This window comes from Manacus candei, unplaced genomic scaffold (assembly GCF_025592945.1).
Source record: "Manacus candei isolate 608988 ecotype Guabito, Panama unplaced genomic scaffold, ASM2559294v1 h1tg000002l, whole genome shotgun sequence".
NCBI lineage: Eukaryota > Metazoa > Chordata > Aves > Passeriformes > Pipridae > Manacus > Manacus candei.
In genome coordinates this window covers 14,369,850-14,395,901 of record NW_026138050.1, presented here as the reverse complement: position 1 = coordinate 14,395,901, position 26,052 = coordinate 14,369,850, and the positions used below count along the sequence as shown (strand labels likewise).

General features: G+C 51.5%; 1 protein-coding gene across 2 annotated transcripts; it reads left to right on the top strand.

The window, feature by feature from the left end:
* Positions 1-223: 223 nt before the first annotated feature.
* On the top strand, positions 224-25,178 carry TRAP1 (TNF receptor associated protein 1). Of its 2 annotated transcripts, XM_051780636.1 has the most exons (19): positions 224-355; positions 5,011-5,125; positions 5,162-5,232; positions 6,642-6,724; positions 7,123-7,263; positions 14,276-14,347; positions 14,747-14,907; positions 15,729-15,838; positions 16,024-16,097; positions 18,422-18,577; positions 18,941-19,061; positions 19,175-19,244; positions 19,908-20,055; positions 20,578-20,763; positions 21,789-21,927; positions 22,402-22,487; positions 23,572-23,717; positions 24,009-24,081; positions 24,353-25,178. In XM_051780636.1, the coding sequence occupies exons 1-19, from the start codon at positions 259-261 to the stop codon at positions 24,452-24,454; spliced, it is 2,151 nt and encodes a 716-aa protein (XP_051636596.1). In that variant the 5' UTR covers positions 224-258; the 3' UTR covers positions 24,455-25,178. The 2 variants fall into 2 exon arrangements, with proteins under 2 accessions (XP_051636596.1, XP_051636586.1); XM_051780626.1 differs by having other exon boundaries at positions 5,011-5,232.
* Positions 25,179-26,052: the final 874 nt, after the last annotated feature.

Sequence of the window (26,052 nt, the reverse complement as noted above, 5' to 3'; positions counted from 1 at the left end):
CCCGGCCCGGGGTCTCTGAGGGCACTAGGGAGGAGCCCTGAGGGTGCCCGACCCGGGGTCTCGGAGGGCACTAGGGAGGATCCCTGAGGGTGCCCGGCCCGGGGTCTCGGAGCGGACTCGGAGGGTCCCTGAAGCGCCGAGCGCGCGCGGGCTGAGGGGCCCAGTGACGCCATCTCGCGCCGCCCGCGCGCGGGGGATGCCTCGCGCCCCGGCTCCCCGTGACGTCATCTCGGGGCGCCGCGCGAGGGCAGCGCGGCCATGGCGGCGGCGGCGGTAGCGGCGGTGAGGGGGGCGCGGGGGCTTCTCCCGGCCCTGCGGCCCCTCGGGGCCATACTCGGGCCGCGCCCACCCGCAGGTGAGCGGGACAGCGGGCGGCGTGAGGGGGCGGCCGGTCCTCCTTGGCTCGGCCCGGCGGGCGCGCTCCTTCGCCTGCGCGGAGCCGCGCTCGGCCCCGCGGTGTCCTTCGGCAGGGCCGCAGGGCCCGAGTCTCACCGGCAGTGCCCCGTCGGTCTCGGCTGGTTCCGCCGTGGCCGCTCGGCAGGAATAGACGTGAGAACGCCCAGCGCTCCTTCCTGCGCGAGGGCGAGTTCCTCTGGGATTGTACAGGGAATAGAGCACAGCTCGGGTGCTTCTGATGTCTCGTGTCGGGCAGAGGGCACGGTCAGGGCAACCAGCGTGTCCAGGTTCATGTCCTGGCTCAGACAGGGTTTGTAGCATATCCAAATTAATCTTTTGGCTCACACAGCATGTTCAGGACATGCAGCATGTGCCAGCTCATGTCCTGGTTCACACAGGGTGTGCAGCATGTCCCAGTTCGTCTGCTGGCTCATACAGGGTTGTGGGATGTCCGGGTTTATCTGCTGGCTCATGTAGGCTGTGCAGCACGTTCAGATCGTGTGTGGTGTCCCAGTTCATGTCCCAGCTCATACAGCACATTCACATCATGCAGCATGTCCCAATTCCTGCCCCGGCTCATACAGGGTGTCCAGCATGTCCAGGTTTCTCAGCTGGCTCATACAGGCTGGGTAGACTGTTCAGATTGTGTATCATGTCCCAGTTCCTGCCCTGGCTCATACAGGGTGTCCAGCACGTCCATGGGGACCTGGGTGAGGGCAGAAGGCAGCAGTGGGCTGTTCTCTGGCCATGTCAGTACCAGGGGACTTTACATATGAGCCTGAAGGGTTTGCTTGTCCCACTCGAGGTGCAACTCGAGGTTTCACCTCAGACAGCTGGCAGGAGTGAGTGCTAAGAAAATCCAAACTCTGAGGCCTTGATTGTGGGATGTGCTCTCTTATCAAGGCCATCATGCACAGGCTGGAGTTGTCATTAACTGAGGCACAGTGATGAGCTTCCTCTGTGTCTCCTGCGAGCAGCCCATGCTGTGCTCTGTGTTTCCTTCTCTGTTGTCTGGCCCCTGGTCCAGCTGGTAGGTTGTCACTGTGGTCTGTGGTTTCCCTGTGGGTTATGAAGAAAGAATGTGACAGAGGAAATTGTATGACAAATAAGGTCACTGTCGGGGTCGGATGTCAGATTAATTGTGCCACCGAGAGCCACTTCAGTGTTTCTGGGCAATCCAGCTCTTCCTCCACGGAAATCCCCAGTGGCTTGTTGGTATCTGTGTCTGGGAACAAAGCCATGTGCCTCTGGTGGGTTAGATATACGCCAGCAGAGCCAGAGTTTATTCCTTAACCTGTCAGTCAGGTCCTTCAGGGGAAAAAATAGTGAGCAGAAGCTGTGTGGGGTGGGAATAAAGAGGGAGGAGCAGGAGGTTGTGTCCTTTCAGTTGGACACAGGCTGCAGGGACAGCCGTCCCCTCCCTTCGGCCCTGCAGAACTGGCAGTGTTTGCTCTCACAATGCTGAGGGCTGAAGCTGCTGCAGAGGTTTTTGGGAGATGTGTTGGTGGGAGCAGGTCAGTCAGAGAACCTCTTGTCCCCAGGTTCATGTGGATCTGGTGCCCAGCTAGGGAGCCTTTTTGTCTGATGAGGTCTGAACTGGGAGTGTTTATTGTCTGCACGAGCCTCCCTGGGCCCAGGGCTGCCCTGCACGGAGCTGTTATGGTAATTTCTGCTGACCCAAATTCTCCTCTTTTGTTTTGAGCCACAGACTGCTTTGTGCTGGATTTCCCACCCTAAATCTCTAACTGGCACTGGGCTCAGCTCGCTGCAGTCCTTGTCCAGGAAGAGGCTGTGTTTCCTGGGGGCTGCAGTCCTGTTCCAGGAAGAGGCTGTGTTTCCTGGGGGGCTGGTTGGCTTTGGGAATTGCTGAGGCATCCTGGTGTCTGGATCAAAAGGAGCCCATGGGGATGAGGGTCCTTGTCTTTGCCTTGTGTTCCCCGTGTGCGAGGTGGCTCTGTGGCCATAGGCGCAGGTCACTTGGGATCACGGAGAGCTGGAAGCTGGGGAGTAGTGTGGGTTTCTCCTTCTCTCCTGGTGCAGGTGGGGCAGTGATGGGCATAGAAATGTACATGGGCTGTGATAAAGCTCCACATTTGATTAACTCGTTATCAAAAGACCTGATTTGCCCCAGCACATCACAGCACTCATCTGGGGCAAGAGCCGTTCCTTCTTCATCTCTTGGTCCTTGGAATTTGGGCTCCTTCCAAGTGTCACATAACCTGTTAACTCTGCAGGTACTTTCTCCACAGCTCTTGTGTGCTGATAATTGTGGTTTTATACCCAGAACAGCCACAAGCTTTTCCTGTTCCCGTGCTCCAGGCGAGGACTTGCCGAGAGGCAAATGGTCTGAAGATGCTGCAGCTCGTATTTAATGAACTGTGTCTCTCCCTGGCACTGTTAATTAAGGAGGATAAGACCAAACATTACACAAATCCAAAAGTAACTTCCAAACTGATGGGTGGTGATCTGTCACTGTGCTTTAGAGGTAGGGAGGCAAAAAACATGAATATGTGCAAAATTATAAATAGCTAGAAATAAAATTATAGATAGCTGTGGTTTCTAGAGTCAGTTGGTGTTTATGAGTTGTTATGGTGGCTGTGGGGCATTGCTGCCTGGATGATAGAAGTGGCCTTAAGGTTACCAGGGAGCTGCTGCTGGTGTGTGTCCTTTCTGGATCCTGGAGTCAGGGAGGGAGCAAAATTCCCTCTTTTATTTCTGCTGGTTGGGAAATGTGTGTGTGTGTATATTTGTACAACTGCAGTATCCTACAGCACCCAGCATAACAGGAGCATGAAATAAGTGCACCTTGGGTAAATATATATAAATATATAAAATATACATAAATATAGGATATAAATATATTATATATATAAATAAAATATGTAACCCTTGGGCTGCAGGCCCTTCCCCTCTGAAGCTCGACGGGCTGGACAGTGAGTGCTCCCCTGCTTTCCACTGTGGTCACCCAGGCTGTTTTCCTTGCTGCTTTCTCAGATGATCCCAGCAAAGGCAGTTGAATGGAAGTTACAGAACATGTCCTGTGATAATGCAGCAGAGCTGTTTGTGACGCAGAGAGCACAGTTATGTGTGTAGGAGGTGTTCAGATGCATTAAGAACTATTTGTGGGCTCTTTTCTTTAAGGGCAGAATGACTGGGGAGTAATTCAAGCTTCTGGCTGCAGAAGTGGATCTTGATTCAAAGCTTTCTGTGAGGAGGAGGAGAAGGAAGAATGAGGACTGACAGCCTCCTCGATCAGCTCTTGGGGAAGAGGCAGGAGCCAGGAGTGCTGTCAAAGCTCAGGGGTTTGTGTTCTCCTGATCTGGAGAGCCCAACATGAGGGTCTGGAGCAGCAAGACCTGTTCTCAGTGACCACACCAGCTGTAGGACCTGCTGTGGGTGGCAGGAGGTTTGCAGAGCACTTGTGGAGGGAGGTTGAGACTTCCCAAGGTGAGCTTGAGGCTGACAAGGGATGTTGCTGAAAGGGCTGGGATGGAGAGTTCACTTGAGGGCTGTGGCAGGGTGGAGGAAGGTTCAGGAGGGAGCCAAGCTCTCCCAGCATGTCAGCTGGCCTGGGGGCAGAGCATGGCCAAAGAAGCTGTTTCCAGGGGGGTCACAGGTGCACTTTGGGACTCTCACTGTGGTTTTTGGTTCAGTGTTTTTCCGTGTTTTTGTACCCAGTCATCTAAAGAAAGGACACCTTGAAGATGTAGAGTGTAGGGTTTGCCTCCTTCCCTTGCTGGATAAAACAGCCTGCAGGCACAGAGTGAGCTGTAAGAAAAGCCTGGGCTTGTCACTGCTTCCTGCCACTTCTGCTGCTTATCCATGTTCTCCCTGCTCTGCCCAGGCTGTGCTGGTCCCTTCTCTGCTTCCCAGAGCAACTCTGTGGCTGGAGGAGGCCAAGTCACCAAGTCACTGCCTGCCCCAGGTCAGATCCAAACCCTCCAGGACCCTGCTCTGGCACAGGCCATTCTCCCAACAGTGCAGAGATCACACCAAGGAAAGGGCTTTGGGCAGAGCTCTGTAGTGCTGAAAATGGTCTTTTGACCAATGGTTTGGCTTTGATTCATCCCCTACGAAAAAGAAGAATGTTGGGTTCACCTGGGCACAATGGAAAGAGGAGAATTGGGAATCCCTGACCTTAACAGGGCTGGTGACATTCCCAACTGGTCCTGTTTTCCCCACTGATTTTGTTGACTGGTGGTTTTGCTGCTGCATGTGCTGCTCGGCCTGGAGCCAGCTTTGTTGGGAGATGTAATCCCTGTGCTTGGACAGTCAAGGGCCAGGTATTTATTGCCAGTTTATGTTTTCACAGGCAGGGATATGGGAGTTGTCTTCAGCCTGGCCAGGTAACAGCAATGGAAGCTGCAGACTGCCTCTTCCTCACTGCTTAATTCCTTGGGAAGGCTGCTAATTGTCATCTTCTGGATAGAATTTTAATTCAGAAGAGTAAAGGCAATGCCAGAGGGGAATAGTGGCTTTTGGATTGTGGGGGAACTTCAGTCTTGCTTGCACTGTGTAACTCCCGTGGGATTGCTTAGGTGGGACCTTTAAGGACTGCTCCTGCTGCTGCTGGACTTGTGGTGTGTAGCGAAGTGTCTTCACTTGTGTCTTTAGCAAAAGGAGCAGCGTGTTTGCAAAGACAAGCAGTCCATCGTTGGAGCCTCCGGTACGACATTCCCGCCAGCAGCATTCCCGCCGTGCGGACATACAGGACATACAGGACATACAGGACATACAGGACATACAGGACATACAGGACATACAGCACCCAGACGGCGGAGAGCAAAGAGGAGGAGCCCCTGCACACCATCATCAGCAACACGGAGAACGTGAAAGGTGGGCACGGACACACAGCTCCTGTGGGGACACTCTTGGGGTGTGCCTGGGATGAGCTGTGGGTGCAGGTGACCCCTCCTCTGGAGGAGGTGCAGATTTGGTCCTCACATCCTTTGAATCTGAACTGCACCATCACCTCCCAGGACTGGGATGTGGAGGTCAGAATGGCCTTTCCTGAGAAACAAGGCCATCAAGGCTGCATCCAGGGGCTTAGCCAGGCTATTGATGGTCGTGTGTGTGTGTGGAGGCTCCACAGCCACTAGAATTGGCTAAAAAGAGATTTTTTTTTTTGTCCCAGGAGCAAGCTGTGCCTGCCCAGGTCATTGCTGTGGATCCTGGAGGTCTAATGAGAATCCTGGCATCAGCCCTTTAGTTAGAGTGAATTGCTTTGCACATCTCCAGGGAGAGGTGCTCTAAAGCAAAGTCACGTGAATTATTCCAGCATAGAAATAATGTCTAAATTCTGTGCCTCCATGGTTTTTCTGGGAGGTACTTTTGAGACTGCAAGGCTCTGGACCCCCCAGTGGGGTTGATGTGCTGCTCCAGCTGCTGCCCACACCCAGGATTCACTCCATCCCTGGGGGATGTAGGTTCTCCCCAGCAAGGCACAGCAGAGGTGACCTGGGACCTGTGGCTTTGCCCATGTTGCCTCAGGGTTCTCTAATGCCTCTTGCAGGAAGGATGCTATTTTTAAGAGGCCAAGGTCTTTCAGCTGAGATTTTTGTGGTGTTACTCTCTCTGAGGAAATGTCTCTTCCTGGGCACAGCTCCCCCCTGCAGAGGTGGCTGTAGGTATGTGCTCGTTGAGGTGCAGAAGCCAAGTGTCTGTTGGCAAAGTTGCCTCAAAGGGGGGTGTAAACAGCACCTTTGTTGTCCTTGTTGGAGGCCATGGCTGCCTGTGTGTCCCATCCTGCTTCAGGCTGTCACTCCTGGGAAGCTGAAGCACATGGTAAGACTGTGGTTTTGCCTTCCTTCCCAACAGGACCCTGGTGAAGTGCCTTAAAGGTGTGTCTGTGACTCTCACAGAATCATGGAATGGTTTGGGTTGGAAGGGACATTAAAGCTCATCCTGTTCCACCCCCTGCCATGGGCAGGGACACCTTCCACTAGCCCAGGCTGCTCCAAGCCCCACCCAGCCTGGCCTTGAACACTTCCAGGGATGGAGCAGCCACAGCTTCTCTGGGCAACCTCACCACACTTACAGGGAAGGATTTCTTCCCAATATCCCATCTAACTCTGCCCTGTGTCAGTGGGAAGCCAGTGCCCCTTGTCCTGTCACTCCAGACCCTTTCCCAAAGTCCTTCTCCAGCTCTCTTGGAGCCCCTTTAGGCACTGGAAGGGGCTCTGAGGTCTCCCTGGAGCCTTCTCTTCTCCAGGCTGAGCAACCCCAACTCTAATGTTTTATTCCAGGTGCAGCTTCTAAACATGAGTTTCAGGCTGAAACAAAGAAACTGCTGGACATTGTTGCCCGTTCCCTGTACTCGGAGAAGGAGGTGAGACACCCACTGTTTGCTGGGAGATTTTCTGTGGGCAAAGCTCTGTCTCTGTCAAGGGGTACATCTCAAACAGCTGAGCTGGGAGAGTGAACTGCTCCGTTCCAGCAAGTCCTGTGCTGTTCATGTCAGGCTTCCTTGAATGATGTTTTTTTAAGAGACCTTGAAAATGTGTTTTTAAAACAATTTTTAGGTACAGCCAGAGGACTCTGTGAGTCTCAGAGCCTCTACACTTTCATGCCGAGTTCAGACAAACGGTTCTCCTGGCAGATAATGGGGAAACACAGTCTGGGGAGCTGGGAATTAGTCTGTGGGCAGCCAGTGAGCTCCTGGGTCTCTGGAAGTGCCATGCAGGGGACAAGGCCAGGCTGCAGTGGGAGGTTGTGTCTCGTCCCCAGGTGTTTATCCGGGAGCTGATCTCCAATGGCAGCGACGCGCTGGAGAAGCTGCGCCATCGGCTGATGACAGAGGGGAAGGCCTTGCCAGAGATGGAGATCCATCTGCAGACAGACAGTGGAAAGGGAACCATCACTATCCAGGTATGTCCCTTTGGTAACAGGAGAGTGTTCTTCCTTGCTCCTCATATCCCTGGCCTTTGTCCCATGAAGGATCAGTGGAAGCTGAGCAGCAGCACAGTTCCACTGAAGTGTGGTGTCCTCAGCTGGGCTCTGGTTCATGAGACTGTAACCTGAGGGTGTGATGAAAAACCATCAATTTATCTGCTCCTCACTTGTCCCCATAGGAAAATTTACTGCTCCTTCTTTCCCTGTTGGGAACTACCAGTAGCTTTTCTCCCACCCCTGCACTTCCCAGGTCGTGTGTGTGTTTCTGACTAGTGGGTAAGTTGTGAGTCTGGTTTCATCCTGATGTTTGGGGAGGATTTCCCACACCTCCTTAAGTCCAAGGTGTTACCTGGTAGTTTGCAGACCCTCCCTGTCACCTGGGTCATGGGAGGTGCAGGGGTGTTGAGAAGAACCTCCCACTGCTGACTGTCTCTGTCTCCTGCTGCTCAAGGACAGGCCAAGTCCAGCTGATGCTGAGGTTCTGCCTTAAGGTGCAGGTGGGACTGTAGATTTGGGCAGTACCACAGCACTTCCCTGTGCCCAGGCTGTGGTTGTTCCCTACTGGTGACACAGTGCTGACTGGGAGGGGGACAGTCAGTGTGAATGTGGGCCTCAGCATGGGGAGGGGAGTGGAGCTGGGCCTTCTCTCTCTACTTTGGCTGCTCTTGTTTGTGGCTCTGTCCAGGGTGGACAGCTGAGCCTCAGTTTTGGTGTTTTCTTGGCAAAGTTCTTGATGCAAAGAAGGCACACTGGTCACTTTGCTCATGGAGCTGTGTCAGCTGCGGGTGTTCTCAAGAGAGTGGAGGAGAAGGAAGAGAGCAATGAGGGAGTGAAAGCTGACTGAAGCAGGTGCAGGGGGGACATGGCACAGACAAAGCACAGGGGCTGACATTTTTCACGTGGGACAAAGCAGGGGCTGTTAGAGCTGCGGAGTTATTTTATATTTCTGTTTCTCTGCAGAACAAGCGCTGTGGTTGCCATGGGGAAGTTAATGCTCGTCAGTGGGCAACACAATCATCAACCAGAGCTTCTCAAACCGTAGTGCAGGGGCTTTGCTATTCCTCTCACACCTGACTTGCAGTTTTCTGACTCCTGTGTAACTCCTGTAAGCCCTCGCTTAGCCCCGGGCAGGGTGTCACTCTTGCCTTGCTCTTGTCTTTCCCTTTGGAGATCACAGTGGACACAAAGCCTCAGACTCCACTGAGACATTCCCTGTGGAAGCTGTCCACTTCTTTGGCAGTCTGGTTGGAGACCTGTTTGCCATCCCAGTTGGATGTGTCAGGGACTGGGCTTTTTATAACCCCCTGCCTGCCTGTGCCTCTCTAATGCCATTAAATGAGTCTTAACTAGGAGGCTTTTAACTGCAGCAGCCCTGGGCTGTGAGGAGCAGCAAGAACAGCACTGCTCCAATCTCTTAATAGCTTTGCCTTCTCCGGAGTGCCGAAAGCTCCTTACCTCCAGTCAGGGGTTATTTATAACCTCCTGAAGAAGCAAACTGCTTACAATGATTGCTGTGAACGAGCCTCATTCAGAACATCTCCCTACCTTTCAGAAGGCAAAGGTGCAGGAAAACTTGCTGCAATGATTGAGGCAGAGGTGGATCTGTCCCTTAGCTGCTGTGTGTTCTCTGTGTTCACTAGGACCCACCTAAACAGAGGCAGCAGGTCCCTCATGTATGACCTGTAGCAGTGATAACTCCTTTTGTTTTTCCTAGAAAGGTCCCACTGTCTCACCCCTGGATCCTTTTCAGATCTTCAGGCTGCTCTTGGCCTCTGAACCTGCTGAATCTCTCCCCTCCCCTTCCAAGCCCTGTAGCATCTCTTTGTGTCTCACAGTTGAGAAAAGGCAGGTCTGTAGTGTGTGATGGCCATTACAGGCATGTTCCTGGGGGGATTATGTAGCTCTGGTAAAGGATTACATTCTTCTCTGTTCAGTGACTGTTTACTTCTCTGCCAGGACTGAATTCCAATCACAAGCACAGCAAGTCTCAGAATTTTGATATGATGTTCTCATTCGGGGATACCCCATCTAAGCACTGCAGTGCTGTATCTGCTAAAAGGAGTGTGTTCACTGGATTCCACCACCTCTGTCCCTTCACCAAAGTCACGTTATTTTAGCAAATTCCACTGTTTCCTCCATCCCTTTGCAACCTGCCTCGTGTTTCTAGGACAGCTCCATCTGTAGCAGCCACAGCCTGCAAGGTCAGAGCTCTTAAGAAAATCTATTTGAAAATGTGCAGGGTGTGTTTTCAATGAGGACAGCTCTGCAGAGCTCTGCAGTTCCGCATGCTAAGGCTTTACAGACATGGTTTTGGACCCTTTGAGGTGGGAACAGAGAACCCTTTACAGATCCCAGGGCCCTGTGAGCACACAGCTCACCTTCAGCAGCTGCAGGAGGTGACAGGCTGTGCTGTAGTGGTGGTAGGGCTGCTCAGTTCTGCTGTGCTCTGTGAGCTCGGGGCTGCAGCCCTGCTCCTTGCTGGTGCTTAATTTAGGGCTAGGACTGTTTAGAGGAAATGGTTTGAAATGTTTACAGAGCTGATGGCTGCTGCTGGGGGAGGGAGGGAGTGTGACTGCTGCTTTAACATGGGAAAGCAGCGCAGTCGCTGCCAGAGCTTGGGCTGCTCAGTTCCCTTTGCCGGGCTTTCATCTCGCTGTTGCAGTCATCCAAAATCCCTGTCTGTGAAGCCACAAAATAACCAGTTTGCTGTGTTGGGGAGGAGTTAAAATCACTGCAAAATCCACTCCTCCTTGCAACAGCTCCCTGTATCACTGAGCAATCTCTCCTGCCTTACCAGTTACAAACAGCCTGTAAAAAGGACTGGGCTGTCGAGGGGCTCCAGTAAGGATTGGGAAGTTTGAGCTGTAAGGATTGGGATGTTTGGGCTGTAGCAGTTCAGTGCAGATGCACCTGCATGTCCAGCAAAGCTTGGGGCAGGTGGGGAGCAGGTCCCCCTTCCCTGCATGCAGCACTGCAGCATCTGTGTGCCACCCGGGCAGGGGATGGACAGGGGGACTGGGAGGGGTGAATCTGGCTGCACTTTGGCAAGCCTTGGAATTAAGCTTTCAGGAACGTGCCACATTGCAGGGATGGGTTACAGCTTCCAGTGGTTGCATCATCTTCAACAAATAAGCCAGGGAACCAGAAATGCAAACATGTCTCAAATAACCTGCGGCCTAGGGAAGGAAGTGCAGAATCTTTTAGTTCTCTTCATGCCAGAATAAGAGCCTGTCACATTTAAAAATGGGAAGGTCAAAGTGGATGAAATGAAGTACTTTTTCTGGACAGCAGGTATTTAGACCTGGATGGGTGGAGACTGAGACTGATATTGGAAAGGCAAACTCAGGCTCCCTGCTTTGGACAGCTTCTGTGTACTAGGCCAAGATCACCTTGTGTCCATGTGCATCAGTTTTATTGTGGCTTTTCTTCTGCTGGATGCTGCTGCTGCAGATGCCATATTGGTTCTAAACCAGAATGTTGCTCTAGTGCAGCTGCTGTCCTGGTCTTGTGAATTTTAAGTTTCTTTAATCAAGTTATTTCAGTATCGGGGGGCACACACATTTGGGGATTTTTTTACCTTGTCAGATGGTGAAAGCAGCATGTCTTTATTTTATAATATAGTCAGTGCTCTTCTGATGCCCCGTTGAGGTTTTACTGTGAAATAAACATTTGTTTTGCAACAAAGTGAAATGAAAGACACTGTAGCTCAGCCAGGTACCTCTGACTGGGTGTTCTTTCAGATGCAGCCGTGGCAAAGGCAGCAGTTACTGGTTAGTTAATGGTTTTTTTGGTGTAACAAAGCTCTGCAATACTTTAAATTGGACTCAGGTAATGAGCAAAGCTCTTACATTGCCCAGGTTCTTGTTTACCAGCATGGTCTCTGCAAACATCCAGCACTCACACCACAGGGTGAGAACAAAGGGCACAGAAGGCACAAAGGTCCTGTGCAGTTCAGCAGCAGGTTTGGTACCTGGGAGGTCTCCACACATAAAAAGATGCTAAAAGCAACGTTCAGCTGGTGTATCTTTGGGGTTAATGTTACTGAGCCTAGTTCAGCAGCTGTGGCCACAAGCCCTTCCTGGTCCCTCAGCAGACGGGGTGAAGGTCTGCAGCCTGTTGTGTTGTCTTGTAGAGAGGATGGTTTGGGGGAAGCTCTTTACTCTGCACCTTAAGAAGTCCCAGAAGGAAAATTCAACCAGGTGAGGAGGTGGAGTAAGAGCAGGACTTCTGTAATTAACCTTCAGCTTACGAAGGGTCAGCTCACTGAACTCTGCATCTTGGTTTCTCCAAGCTGGGGAGAAACGTTTGGCCCTTGGAACTCTGAGCATATCCCTCACATCTTGGATTTTGTGAAGCCCATGAACAAATTGCTTTGTGCTGTTATCAGTAGCTCTGCTGTGGCTGTTGTCAGCCTGATAAAAGATTTCTTGCAGGTTGAAGGGAGGGCTTGAAACTGTCTGCAGGGGAAGAAAAGTTGTGCTGTTGATGGAGGAGCAGTGGCTGGCTGGTGGTGGGTAGAAGGTGTTTGCAGGTGTTGTGTGATGGGTGGTTCCTGCCTCAGAGGCTGAGCAGTGGCTGGTGCAGCAAAGAACACAGAAGGGCAGTGCAACTCCTGCCAGCTCCTTCCTTGGATTTCATGGAGCTGGAGCTGCCAGTGCTTGTGTTGGCTCAGCCTGAGGCTGTTCATGGGCACGTTCAGCTGATTCTCCATCCCTGGAGAGCTCCTGCTCTGCAGAACTGAGCTCCCATTTCTCTGCTGCTGCTTCATTCCCCATTCCCCCAAGCTGCACCATGTGGTGAAGGGAGCCCAGAGGGCAGCTGCAGGAAATCTGGGCACGGCAAAGGCGGGTTGGATCTTGATGTCATCTTCATCCAAACTGCCCAGGTGTTCTCCTGCAGTAGGGAATGCCTGCTTTGCCAGGATCTTCACTTCCCACTCTCCCTGTCCATGTCCCAGCCCTGTTGTGGAGTCAGCCTGGTTTGAGTCGTGCTCTCTTTGTTCCTTGCAATTCCCCCTCACCAAACTGGTTTCCAGGAATTGTCATTAAGCATTTTGCAGTAAGTTTGGCAGAGCGTTCAGAATTCAAGAGCCAAATAAATTCATGGGGTAGGGATGTATTTTTTTTTTTAACATGCTGGAATTTGGGAATGACATGCTGTACTATAAATAGGAGTGGATCAGAGGAGTTAAGAGTTCTGTTCAGGGTCTGGCATGAACAAAAACTGAACCAGATGCTGAAAACTGCTCTTTCTGGCTTTTTCTTCCCTGGGGGAAGGGACCATGTCAGATTCCTGAGATTTTGCCATACACTGTTTATTTTTCCTGGCTTTTCATCTCTCACTGTTGAGATCTTACTGGGCATCATCCCTCCTCTCAGCCAAGTGGACTGACTAGCCTTAATGTATTTAATCAAGGGAAAGGTGTTGCTGTGCTCTGACTTGTGGGGATGTAGGAAAATGTCTTACCCTCATGACACCTCACAAGTTGAACAGTTCAATCAATCCTTCATTAAGAAATATGTACTGACATTCATGTACCTTGCTAGAAATAAGCCCAGTAAATGGGTGGCAGAGCTGTGCTGGGCCAGAAGTCACTCTGGTCCCTCACCTCTGAGCCGTGGAGCAGCAGCCAGCTCTGCTGCAGCTGGTTTTGCTGACCCTGCATGCTGAATCCCAGCCCTGCTTGCGGCACTGGGAATGTGTCAGCCTGCTCCAGATGTGCCAGCTGCTGTCAGCCACGATAACTGTGCTCACAGGTAGAGCTGAGCTCCTCATGGGAGTGAGAATCACCTATCACTTGGCTAATTTTCATCCTGCTTCCACCTCAGGAGTGGCTCAGAGAACCTGTAAAAGTGGCTTCTCGGGATGTTTCTTGACAGGTAGAGAAGCTGCTGAGATTAGGGAAGGGGAGAGGGCACTGGGTTCTCAGAAGTGGCATCCTGGAGGGCAGTAGCCTGCCCTTTGCTCCTGTGGAAAATGCACGTGGAGCAAGGCTGAAAATACATTGGACAATATAGTGGGAAAGATTTTTGCTGGGATCCTGTGTGAGAGGGTGGCCACTTCTAGCTGGGGTTTGCTGTTAACCTGTGTTGCCTTGGGGTCCATGCAAATTGAAGCTGCAGCCAGGTCTGAGACTTGCTGCAGCCTTTGCTGGGTGGTGCTGCTGCAGGCTCTGCTACCTGAGACATGTGAGCCAGCAGCAGGGAGATGTTTATCTGCATGCAGCAATGCAAAGCTGGGATAAACTGAGGATGACAAGGAGCCATGTGCCTCCAAAGCCTGGACAGAGCACCTTGAGGTGTGGCACTGCACTGGGGTTAGCCTGTTCCCACGGGAATGCAATTCCCAGCTCTCTGGTACCTGGATATCAACAGTTTCATATTCGTGGAGCACAGAATGAGGGCGAGAGGAGGGAGGAAAAGACAGAGAGATGGAGATCAGTGCCTGTGGAGTTTGTAGACAAGGGTTTGCACTACCTGAGAGTTCAGGGATTCACTGCTCTGCCACTGATTCCTGGTGTGAGGGCATCGGTTCCACATCTGCCAAATGGAAATAAACTGCTTCTCACTGCTCCTCAACTCCCCTCTGGACCAGTTCAGGATTGGAAGGTGTCTGTGCACAGCACCTGGCACGGCAAGGCCATGGCTGGGTGAGATCTCCTTCCTGCCCTGCCATCCTGTGCTTTTTAGAGGGATGTAGAATCCAGCCTGTCATGGTTTTGTCTTTCCTTGAGGAATGGTCAGAGTCTCTGAGCTTCCTGGAGGTTTATATGCAAAGGACAGCTGTGGGTGTCCCCAGAGCTCTGTGCCCTTTGAGTCTGTGTTCCTGACCATGTGCAGGGGGGGTCACAGCTGGAAGTCTGTTGTTGGATTTACTGCTCAGAGGGAAAGGAGAGAGTGGGAGATAGGGGCAGAAGTTTCTGGGGTGCTGTGTGCTAAAGCAATGCTTCCCTACTGTTATTTCAGCTGCAACTGCTGTTTCTTTTCAGGACACAGGTATTGGGATGACCCAGGAGGAGCTGGTTTCTAATCTTGGAACCATTGCTCGATCAGGCTCAAAGGTAACAACACCCTTCTCCCTCCCTTAGAAAACTCAACTCCAATTACAGCCACTTTTGTTCTCCCAGTAATTTCTCATTCCATTTTTTCCCTTGGCCCCCAGCCCAGCTGTGAAATTACACCCTACCTGTGGAGTCTTCTGGCTCTTAATGGTCTCTGCTTGTTTTTCTTTACTGCCAGAGTTGCTCTAAGCAATGCTCCCCTCTTCCAGAAGTGCAGTCCCTTTGGAGAAGCCCTTTTCCTTGGGCATTCTCCTCAGAGCACTGATGCAGAAGTGTGGGATGAGGGTGCTGGAATGCCAAGCTGCAGTGCCTGAGGAGCCTGGCTGGGGGATGGATTGCAGCCTCCCAGCGATACCTGAAGTCACTGTGTGCTGGTTCATGTCTCCTTTGTTCCTCCAGGCTTTTCTAGATGCTCTGCAGAGCCAAGCTGAAGCCAGCAGTAAAATCATCGGCCAGTTTGGAGTGGGTTTCTACTCAGCCTTCATGGTGGCTGATAAAGTGGAGGTGTTCTCCCAGTCTGCAGAGCCAGGCAGCCTGGGCTACCACTGGTCTTCCGATGGGTAAGGCTGGAGAAGGGGGTGGCAGCGTGGGGGGGCCTGTGTCCAGACCAGGCATGGACTGAAAACTGTGCAAAAACAGGCTTGTGTGGCCTTTCAGGACCTGGCTGACTGGTTTAGGTCCTACTCAGGTTATACATGGTAGCAAAGTGTGGCCAAATGTGCCAGGGTGGAAACCCCAAGGACAAACTTGCTGCATCAGAGCAGGTGTGTTGTGGACAAAGAGAGTACCAGGCAATCAGCTTAGGGAGGCCCCAGGTTGCAGGGACAGATTTAACCTCTTGGGTCTTGTCTTCCCCCGGGGTTTGGCTTGAGGGCACCCACAGTGAGCAGAGCTTGTGCAGTGCTGGGGTCTGTAGGAACATCTTTTCTCTAGGTCAGATCTTTGCGCTCATCCTTTGCTTTTTTTTGTCATGGCAAAGCTGTGGGCTGTGGGACCACGGTGAAATTGGAGCTTCTGCAGGTGACAAGCTCAGCATGCCCTTAAAATCTCCTCAGAATAAAGAATGTACTAAGTTATTTAAATTATTAGGGAACATCTGTTAATGGAGATGTCAGACTCTCTTGGGTTTTCAGTAGCTGGTGTCTTTGCAGAGCAGTGTGTCCTGGGTCTGGCTCTGCAGGGAAAACAGCCACATACAAACAGCCACATGTTTTGGAGGGTTTCTCAGAGCCACGGGGAGCATTCAGGCATCCAAGACTTTTTGCCTTTTCCTCTTGGCACTGAAGTGTTGTGCATGCTCTTAGTTTAATAAACCATTTTTCTGTCCTATCATGGATGTATCTGAGGCACAAGCTGACTCAGGGTTTGTTTCTAATCCTAGTTCAGGAATGTTTGAGATTGCAGAAGCATCTGGGGTCAGGACTGGGACTAAGATTATTATCCATCTCAAAGAAGACTGCAAGGAGTTTGCAAATGAAGACCGAGTGAAGGGTGAGTGGAGGAGGGCTTTGCTGTTACCCCCAGGGGCTCTTTGGAGGCTGTTGGTGCCCGTGAGTGGGAGGTGATTTTACAGCATTTTTCCTCTCCTGCAGCTCCTTTCACCTGCAGCTACCGAGGGAATTCTTACTGTGTTGTTTTCACAAAGGTGACTCTTCTGTGTCTTCTTTCCATTCCAGAGGTGGTGACGAAATACAGCAACTTCATCAGCTTCCCCCTGTACCTCAATGGGAAAAGAATTAACACGTTGCAGGTGAGCAGGAGGCCACAGGCAGGTCACTCGTGGAGATGAACCACTTTAATCCTCCAGTGGAGGAGACAGGAAACAGGATAAAGCTGCTGCTGTCCCTGGAAATCAGGGGAGGATTGTCCAGCATATCACAGACCTTGTAGTGATCAGTTGATTAGAACAAAAGGAGACAATCCAGCAGTTGTGCTGGAGCTGCTTGTTTGCATTTATTGTAGAGTATTCTTGCAGATTGGCAAGATCTAGGTCTTCCCTTAACCCGAATTATTATTTCAGTGCTTTATAATGCTTATTTTAACTGTTTAAGCCAGGTGACATGTTAGTGCTGTAGGGATTGCTCATATCACTGGTGTGCTGACACCTCTCCCTGCAGTTCTTTTCCTTCAGCATGGGATAGCCAGTGCCAGGGATGGGTTGGGCTTTTTTAGCAGCTCAGCTCACAACCTGATTTATTCCCCTCTCCTAGCTGAGCACTGCTTGATGCTGGCATTTTCTGACCACTTAAATGGTATTGCAGCCAGATCCATTTTAGTCAGATGTTCTTGACCCAATTGCAGGCATCACCTGGGAGAAATTAATTATCTTTAAAACAAAAATCGATGAATCGTTTTCCTCCAGCATCCCCTTCTCTGATTGTTTAAAGCTTCCTCCCGTGTAAGACAGCAGGTAGGGAGCATGTGTGTGGCTTCTTTTGTTTCCTGGAATGTGGCACTGACTGAACAAACTTTCAAGACTGTACTTAAACATTTTATCATGTTAATTTATCTAAGATTCTGTAATTGCTGTTATTAGTCACTGATTATTTATTTGGATTCCTGCATAATAGTGTTTCTCTTCCAAAGGCTTTCTAGCTGTGCCCCTTAATTAGACAGCTGTTTGCTCTCTCTACCTGACAATCAATAGAACAGGCTCCCTGGAGAAGAGCAGCAGTAGAGCAAGGGGTGAAATGCCCTTAATAGAGTCATGGACTTTTATCTCCTCATCAGAAAGTCTGTTTTCCCTTGAGATACAGCAACAGCTTTATTCATTATGCTCCCGTTTCGTGCCTTTTCCTTATCCAGGATCTTGGCTTTGTGTTTTTCCACACGTCAGTGTCAGTGTCAGTTCACTGCAAACAGAGCCACAGTTAGTTCCCTGGTGGGGATTCTCCTAGATGAGTTCCTGAATGCTTGCCATGTATCTCACAGTATGGAGCTGGAGGCTTTTCCAATCTAACTGGGATAACTGTAGCTACAAGTGAGCCTCTGGGAACACAGCATTTTACCCAACACAGCTGCTGTAAAGCACCTGAGTTCCCAGTGAGTCCCTAATCCTCCCTGTGATCCTGCAAACCCTCCAGGACACTTGTGTGTGCTGGCAATGTTATGAAACCACCTGTGGAACAAGACTCTGAGGGAGAGGAATCTTTAAGGCAGCAGGGCAAGGCTGCCAGGGCCCTGAATCCCTTGGACTCTGGTAGGTGGAGGGTGGGCTGGATGTTTGTGTTGCCCCCAGAAATCGCTCCTGTCACCCTTGAGGGCTTGGGTGGCACAGAGTGGCAGTGGGTGAGGTGGGCTTCACCCCGCTGGAAACATGAGGTTCTTAGTTGAGTGCCACATCTTTGCTAGAGGGGAGTCTTTTGCTGAGGTGCTGAAAACTGAGATGTGATGTGAGCATGGGCTGAGTGCTCCAGGAAGCGTTGGAGGGGTTAGAGCAGCAGCAGGTGGAAGATGTGGCCATGGGGCAGGGCCTGCTCTGGACCCTGTGGCTTCAACACACATGTTGATATGTGAAACAGTGCGGGAACACTTTGTGAGCCTGCAGCAGGGATGGCTCAGTGATTCACAAAGCATCTCCTAAACTGCTCCAGAACAAAGCAGCAGAAAACAGGCAGTGCAGGAGTTCTTCACAGGTTTTCAGCTGGGCTAGTGACCTCCGTCACAGAGGCAGGCTGAGTGCAACAGACTCACTTGAACTTTCACTTTTCCTTTGCTGGTCAGGCCTTGAGATATTTGACCAGTACTGCCAGTCAGCCGAGCTGTGGGATCTGTCCAGGATGCTCTTGGCCATGGGCAAGTGTGAGGCAATGGAGATTAGCCAAATCCCTTTTGTTTTGGGCTACACAAAGCTGCCTTATGTATGCTACAGGGCAAGAGGTACCTCTGAGGTCAGCTGAGGGGCAGTCATTTCTAGTCAGTGCCCCTGGGTTATGCAGAGGAGTCTGTTTGAAAGATCTTATTTCCTTGCTCCATCATCCTGGAGGGAAAGTGCACCTCAAGGAGAGCCCTGTGCTGTGAAGCCATAAGTCTTCAGAGCTGATGGGAAGTCCTCTCCCTGCTGCTCCTCCACAGGCTCTCTGGATGCTGGACCCCAAGGACATTGGAGAGTGGCAGCACGAGGAGTTCTACCGCTTCATAGCGCAGGCGTACGACAAGCCCCGCTACGTCCTGCACTACAGGGCCGACGCTCCCCTCAACATCCGCAGCATCTTCTACGTGCCCGAGCAAGTACGTGTCCTCCTGCCCAGGGAACCTGGGACATCTGCCCAGGGAACCTGGGACATCTGCCCAGCTGCTCTGAAAGGGGAGAACAGGAGAACAGGACAGCTCCTCAGGGAAGCTGAGGCTGCAGAATGTCAGGGAGGAAGGAGTATCCCCTGTGGCATCTCTGCGGTGGACTGGGGGCCACAGGGTGGTTGTGGGGATGCTGAGCCACAGGGGAATGGCTCAGGTAGGTCCCCAGGAAAACCAGCCAAGATTTCAGCTCTTGTGGGGTTCAGCACTGTAGGGAAGACCACAGGGTGACCTGGTAGTGTGCAGCTGGGTGCCCTGCACAGTGCTGGCATTACCTCCTGTCTCTTGTTCCTGCAGAAACCATCCATGTTTGACATCAGCAGGGAAATGGGCTCCAGTGTTGCCCTCTACAGCCGCAAAATCCTCATCCAAACCAAAGCTGCAGACATCCTGCCTAAGTGGCTGCGTTTTCTTAGAGGTGTGTGCTGGGACCAGGAACAGTGGGCTGTGGCCCATGGCTTCCTGAGGGGTGCATTCCTGAGCCTGGCACTCGTGTCTGCCTCACTGTTCAAGGGTTGCTCTGTGTTGCAGGTGTTGTGGACAGTGAGGATATACCTCTGAACCTCAGCAGGGAGCTCCTGCAGGAGAGTGCCCTTATCAGGTAAGCCAGAGGTAGATCCTGTGGACTGCTGAGGCTCTTTCAGCTTCTTGCTGGCTGAGAAGAGAACATGATGCAATAGTTAGAGGGACTTGGAGGGACCTGGCATGTAAACTGCAGCATCCTTGAGAATTTCTGTAGTCTACAAAGTGAGTTGTTTCTCAGACAGCTGCCATTGTTGGAGTATGAGAGTAGGCTCTTCCTCCTTAACACCAGAGTTTGTTACCTTGTTGGGTTTGATGGCTGACTTTGTATTCTACAGCTGGTGAAGTGCCTCTGCCTTCACTGTAGTCAGCAAATAACGATGTCACTTCACAGTGGATTTTGAGGCCTTCAGAAAGAGTTCCTCCAAGTGTAACCACCCCTGTATAGCCACCCCTGTCCCATGGTTGTGGGAGAGAGGCAGATACCCTGGGCACAGCTGGTTATGTGCTGCAGCACCACCGAGTCACAGGTCATGAGGACTGGAGCTTCAGCAGAACATTTGTACTCAGCTCTGTCTGTCTGCAGCTCAAGAGCTGCTCCTGCCTGAGATCAAAGAATAGGTGTAGAGCTATGAGGGGGAGGAGATGGTGGACCACTACAACCCTGCACAGAGAGACATTCACCTAAAACCTCTTGTCTTGCTCTAGCAGCTATCTTTAAAACGACTTGTTCCTGCTGCAGGAAGCTCCGTGATGTTTTGCAGAAGAGGGTGATCAAGTTCTTCATTGACCAGAGCAAGAAGGACCCTGAGAAATATGCCAAATTCTTTGAGGAGTACGGGGTATTCATGAGAGAGGGGATTGTCACAATCGCAGAGCAGGATGTCAAGGTACCAGGAGTCCTGAAGCACCACAGCTGATGGGAAAGACTGCTGGTTCCTACTGTGAGCTGGGATGAGGGGCACTGCTACTTCTCCATGAAACCTGCATGCCTATAACTTGTGTTCCTGGGTCTACCCAGACATACTGATTCTGTAGTGCCCAAACTCTCCTTTTTTCTCACTGGGTGCTGCTTCCCACTTTGAGACCCTGCAGAGTCTCTATATCCACACTGTTGTCACCCCTCCCTGATGCAATATGAACTACAACATGCAAGAAAAGTAGGGCCTTCCTCTCCTGTTGTCCTCTGCCTGCATTCCCATTTTTAGGAGAGTTTGACCTACATCCTGTCTAGGTCACTCTTCTGCCTCCTTAATATCTGGAGCAGGAAAGGAGAGATTCAGAATCCCCTGAGTCTTTTTGCAGAGCTGCAAAAGAGGCCCGTGTGCTCCAACAGGAATTCCTGGGGCTGGGAGCGGTCAGGTGGAGGTCCAGTGAGGTGCCCTGAGCTCACGGGAGCATGTTTCCTGCAGGAGGACATAGCCAAGCTGCTGCGGTACGAGTCGTCGGCGCTGCCCGCGGGGCAGCTGACCGGCCTGGCCGACTACGCCTCGCGCATGAAGGCCGGGAGCAGGAACATCTACTACCTGTGTGCCCCCAACCGCCACCTGGCCGAGCACTCCCCCTACTTCGAGGCCATGAAGAAGAAGGACATGGAGGTGGGTGAGCAGCGGTGCCATGGCCAGGGGAACACCACTGAGCTGCTGCAGCAGTGGTCAGGGCTGGAGCTGAGCAGGGCAGCGAGGCCGGTGATGGAGCTCTGCCAGCGCGGGGCCTTTGCAGGGTGCCTGCTGTCTCTGCTCAGACCATGGTGTGAGGCCAGGAGGGACCTGTCACACACTCTAACCACAATACAGAAAAGACATTAAGCTCTTAGAGAGCATCCAAAGGAGGCCACAAGGATGGTGAAGGGTCTGGAGGGGAAGCTGTATGAGCAGCAGCTGAGGGCGCTTGGTTTGTTCAGCCTGAAGGAGACAGGTCAGACCTCACTGGTGTCTTTGACATCCTCCTGAGGGGCAGCACCAATCTCTTCACTCTCATGGCCATTGACAGGACTGAAGGAAACAGCATGAAGCTGAGTCAGGAGGTTTAGGTTGGAAATCAGGAAAAGGTTTTTCACCCAGAGGTGGTCGAGCACTGGAACAGGCTCCCCGGGGCAGTGGTCACAGCACCAAGCCTGTCTGAGTTCAAGAAGCATTTGGACAATGCTCTCAGGCACATTTGTGGGATTCTTGGGGTGTCCTGTGCAGGGCCAGGAGTTGGACTCCATGATCCTGATGGGTCCTTTCCAACTCAGCATATTCTGTGATTTAGTACTTGTGCAAACATCTAGTTCTGACACCTGTTTCATACCTGTGCTGAATCCCAGAGCAGGAGCCCAGGAGCTGCTGTGCAGGGCTGTAATGGTGTTTCAGGTGACCTCTGTGGACACGTGCCCCTTTCAGGACTGGGGTCAGTGCTGTTTCTGGACTTGTTCAGGTGCAGACCTGCCACCCATGTTAATAAATCACTCCAAGGGTGTGATTTATTTGCTTTCATGGGGGGCCCTGAGTGATAATCACCATGGGGTTGAACCTGTGAGTTTCCCATGTGACGTTCCTGCTGTTTGGTGCAGAGTTGCCTTGGGAAGGAGGGAATGCTGTTACATCCCAAACAATGTGTTGCTGTCCCTTTTTTGGCACAGGTGCTGTTCTGCTATGAGCAGTTTGATGAGCTGACACTGTTGCACCTCCGTGAGTTTGACAAGAAGAAGCTGATCTCTGTGGAGACAGACATTGTTGTTGATCACTATAAGGAAGAGAAGTTTGAGGAGAGCCGCCCAGGTGAGGCTCCCCTGGCCCATCCTGCAGCCACCCTGTGCCACCAGTGAGGGCACACCTCTACCCCTGCTCCTGTAGCTCCTGAGCAAGAGCCCTCCTTTCCACCCTGCCATTCTTGTGCTGTGAGGCAACTTGGAGTTCTTGCAGATCCTTTTCATCCCACATGATCGAAGTTCAAGCAAATTTGAACAGATGGAATGTCGTGTGTGGCATTGCCATGATTTGATTTTAACCCCACAATGTAAATCTGGTGCCCTGATAGAGGCAGGTAGGCCCTGGCAGGGCATTAACCCCCCCCCTCCCTGGGTATGGCGTGGTCTGGGATGAGGATATGTAGCTGTGTGCTGAGCAGTGCTGCCTTCCCATTTGCACAAGAGAATTGATAAATGGAAGTGTGAAATGGGCTGAGCTCAGCTCAGCTCACTGTCCACTGCACACTATAGATGCACACTCAGATGTGCCCTCTCTCCCTGCCAGCTGGAGAACGTCTGACAGAGAAGGAGGCTGAGGATCTGATGGCCTGGATGAGGAATGCCTTGGGCTCTCGAGTCACTGGAGTTAAGGTGGATATTCTGTGTTTGGGTGACTGAGTACAGGAGATCCATGGAGGTAGTAATCTGGGGAAAAAAGGTGGTGGTTGCTTGGGGATCTTCTGCCACAGATTTTTCTTTGGGCCCTGAGGGAAGTCATTCTTCTCCATGCCTCCTGTCTGTAACTGCTGTGGATGAGGGCATTTGTCATTTGGATGGTCAGTGTGGGAGCAGAAGAACCCTATCCTAATGTGTAATGAGCAAAGCCCATGTTCCTAGTTGATGCTCATGTTACCAGTGATGCCTTAAGCCCCTAATGTTTTTTATTTTTCTAATATTGGTAAGCCTTATAAGTTTTATAAGTAGATTTTAAAGCAGTAACCCTCCCTCCTTTGTCCCTTGTCCCTTTCCCTTTCTCTCTAACGCCCTTGTTTACACATTCCTTAACCCTCTGACCCCATTCTATGCTCCCTATATCACTCATACCCCTGAATACAGCAGAAATGTTTAGTCTTTTGTCAAGGCAAGGCCTAGATTGTTGGCAGAACAGCATATCAGGGCCTAAACCACAGAATAGGGTCAAGAATTAGGTAACTATGTACCCTTTGTGCTCTGATGATGGTGAAGATGGGATGAACAGGGGGTCCCGAAAGCCCCCCGACTCAATTCTCAGGGGGTGGACCTGGGGCAGACCAGAGTAAAGGCCACAGGGTGGACACATCTGGGATTGGATGGAGGGTATTATAAAATGTAACATCTCAGGCAGGGCCGGGCTGGCGTCTTGTAACATCCTTGCCTTGGCAAAATAAACCCTTTCTTATCTCACCCCTAATTAACTGCTCTGGAGATTTTTTTCAGCACCTAACTCCCACGGCAACACCAGAACAGGCTGCTTTGGTAACTTTCTTGCCTGTGGACTAGAAAGGTGTGTTAGCAGGGAGTGCTTTGGGTCTGGCTGCAATCCACTGCCATTTGGGCCCCCAGCTTTCCTGCTGGTTTGGGCAGTGCCCGTGGGATGGGGGTGAATCATGTGGGGGCTTGGTGTGAGTCTGTGCTGAGGAGACTCCGAGTGCTCAGCCCTTGCCCTCCTGCAGCACATGCACTGTCTGTGCCGCAGGTGACGCCCCGGCTGGACACCCACCCTGCCATGATCACCGTGCTGGAGATGGGCGCTGCCCGCCACTTCCTGCGCATGCAGCAGCTGGCCAAGACCCAGGAGGAGCGAGCCCAGCTCCTGCAGCCCACCCTGGAGATCAACACTGGGTAAGAGGGGACGACACCAGCACTATTAAGTGCAGCTTGTGCTACAGTGCCTTAATCTGTGAGGCTGTGTGGCACCATCAACATGACCCACCCACACACACACACAGTGTCCAGCCCTCTGGGGACCAGGGGGGTTATAGGAACAGATGGGAGAGAAGAGAGAAGCCCCCAGAACAGGAGAAAGAAAGTGTCCTTTTGTGACCCACCTTGGCTTAGCTGCTTGTTCGGGAAATAAATTTCTCATTGTTGCCAAAATCACCAAGTCTCAGCGTTGATCTCTCTCTCTTACAGACATGCTCTGATTAAGAAGCTCAACGAGCTGAAGGACAGTCAGCCTGATCTGGCCCAGATGTTGCTTGACCAGGTGAGAGCCAGACCTTCTCCAGAAGCAGCACCATCCTCCCCAAAGCCAGCTTGCAGACCATGCATGGCAGGGAATGGCATTACAGTGGGCAAGAATCGCATCTTTCCGTGGTCCCTGGGTATTTCCAGGACTTGTGGTCAGTATGTTTCCCTATCACGTGGCCTTGAAGACATGCCTGGTCTGAGAATGCAAGTCCTGGAGAGTGACATTCCCTTCCTCCCTCATGCAGGTTGCTCTTGCTGCTTATTTAGTGCTTTCTTCTCTTTTTCAGATTTATGAGAATGCCATGATTGCAGCAGGACTGAATGAGGATCCCAGGCCAATGGTGAGCCGGCTGAATGAACTCCTCACCAGAATCCTGGAGAAGAACTGAGCCCCCAAGGACTGAAGGATGAACTCTGTGCTGATCTCTCTTGCCTCAAGTGCAGCCACTCTCTCAGCAGCTACTTGTAGGCAGTGCCCAGTGTGGGATTCACAGGGCAGAGGGCAGGGACAATGCCAGGGACATCCAGCCCTCCCTGCACAAGGAGGAGCCACCTGTAATTACCAGATCATACGTCATCAGCCTGTTCAAAGTGCAGTGTTCTTAGTGGGGACAAAATCCAGAGGTTGCTGCTTAAACAGTGTGCCCAAGCCTGAAGAGCCTCTTTTCATACTGTTTCTAAAAATGGCCTTTCCCAAAACAGATGTTGGCAGCAAGATTCCCAGTTAGGTCTGTGAATACACCCCCCATCCACTGAATCCCTGTGCACCATTGTGCTCTGAATAAGCACTGGCAAAATGAGTTAATTAATTAAGAAACCTCCAGCTCTGACCAAGCAGGAGGAGTTTGCTGGCATGGATAGATTGCTGCCCTTGGCAGACACAGACACTGCTGGAGGAACATGTCAGTGCAATCCCATGGTAGGAAAGATCACTGAGCTGCTGGATAACTGAGTTCATCGTGGTCTTGTGGAAAAAGGGAAGTAACTGGGAAACAGCCTTCCAGCATATGGCTTTCTGGAGAGTCTCCAGGGTTTTTGTCTCATCTGTGGGATAAACTGCACGCCTAGCTGATCTGTATTTATGATAAATAAACACTTATTTTCCAGACCCTCTCCACTTCTCCCTTCCCATTACATTGTTGGTCTTTGTGTCCTCCAGCTGGTGATTTGTTGGTTCTTCTCTCTTCAGATGCTGTTTGGTTCTTCAGGGCATCAAGCACTGGACAGTGGTGGGAAGAGAGGGCTGTGAAAACAACAGCAGTAGCAGGAAGTGTGGAGGGAAAGCAGGAGAATCTGTAGCTATGAACCCTGTCAGCCTTGTCTTTGGAAATGGAATTTGCCCCTTGGAATCATTTCTAAGGAGCAGTGGCTGTTCAGACAGAAATGCCACACTAGATTCCCTCTCTGTGTCTGGTTTACACCATGCAAACTGGTTTATAAGAATCCTTTCTCCTGCTCAGTGGGGCTCTGAGCAGCCCTGATATTTGTTTAGTTTATCTTTAAATTGCCAGATTAAGATGCAGGAACTGGATTTGGTTAACTGTTTGGATGCTGTGCTGGACAGCACAGCCTCCAGCTCTTTAAGCTACAGGAAGCCTGGCTGTGCTCAGAGGAGTTAAAAAGGTGAGCACAGGTGAGCATTTGAGAAGTTTTATCAACATCACCTAAAATTTCATTTTTGTTCAGATGCAGAAGAGGAACTGCAGTGACAGTTTAGATGGTATTGAGAAGAACAAGGAGCCACCTCCTACATCCCTGCTAATGTATCATCAAGAATGGTGTGGCAGCAGGACAAGGGCAGTGCCTGTCTCTCTGTGCTGGGCGCTGCTGAGGCCTCACCTCGAATCCTGAGGTCAGTTTTGGGCCCCTCAAAACAAGAGAGACATTGAAGGGCTGGAGCAGGTCCAGAGAGGGAACGGAGCTGGGAAGGGTCTGGAGCAGCAGGAGTGGCTGAGGGAGCTGGGGGGGCTCAGCCTGGAGAAAAGGA

What these genes read in the sequence shown, in the direction of transcription:
- TRAP1 (XM_051780626.1), top strand. Translation starts at nt 259, where the DNA reads ATGGCGGCGGCGGCGGTAGCGGCGGTGAGGGGGGCGCGGGGGCTTCTC. An exon ending in GTGGCTGCGTTTTCTTAGAG is followed by an intron (nt 19,062 to 19,174) that starts GTGTGTGCTGGG and finishes TCTGTGTTGCAG; the next exon opens with GTGTTGTGGACAGTGAGGAT. An exon ending in TCGCAGAGCAGGATGTCAAG is followed by an intron (nt 20,056 to 20,577) that starts GTACCAGGAGTC and finishes TGTTTCCTGCAG; the next exon opens with GAGGACATAGCCAAGCTGCT.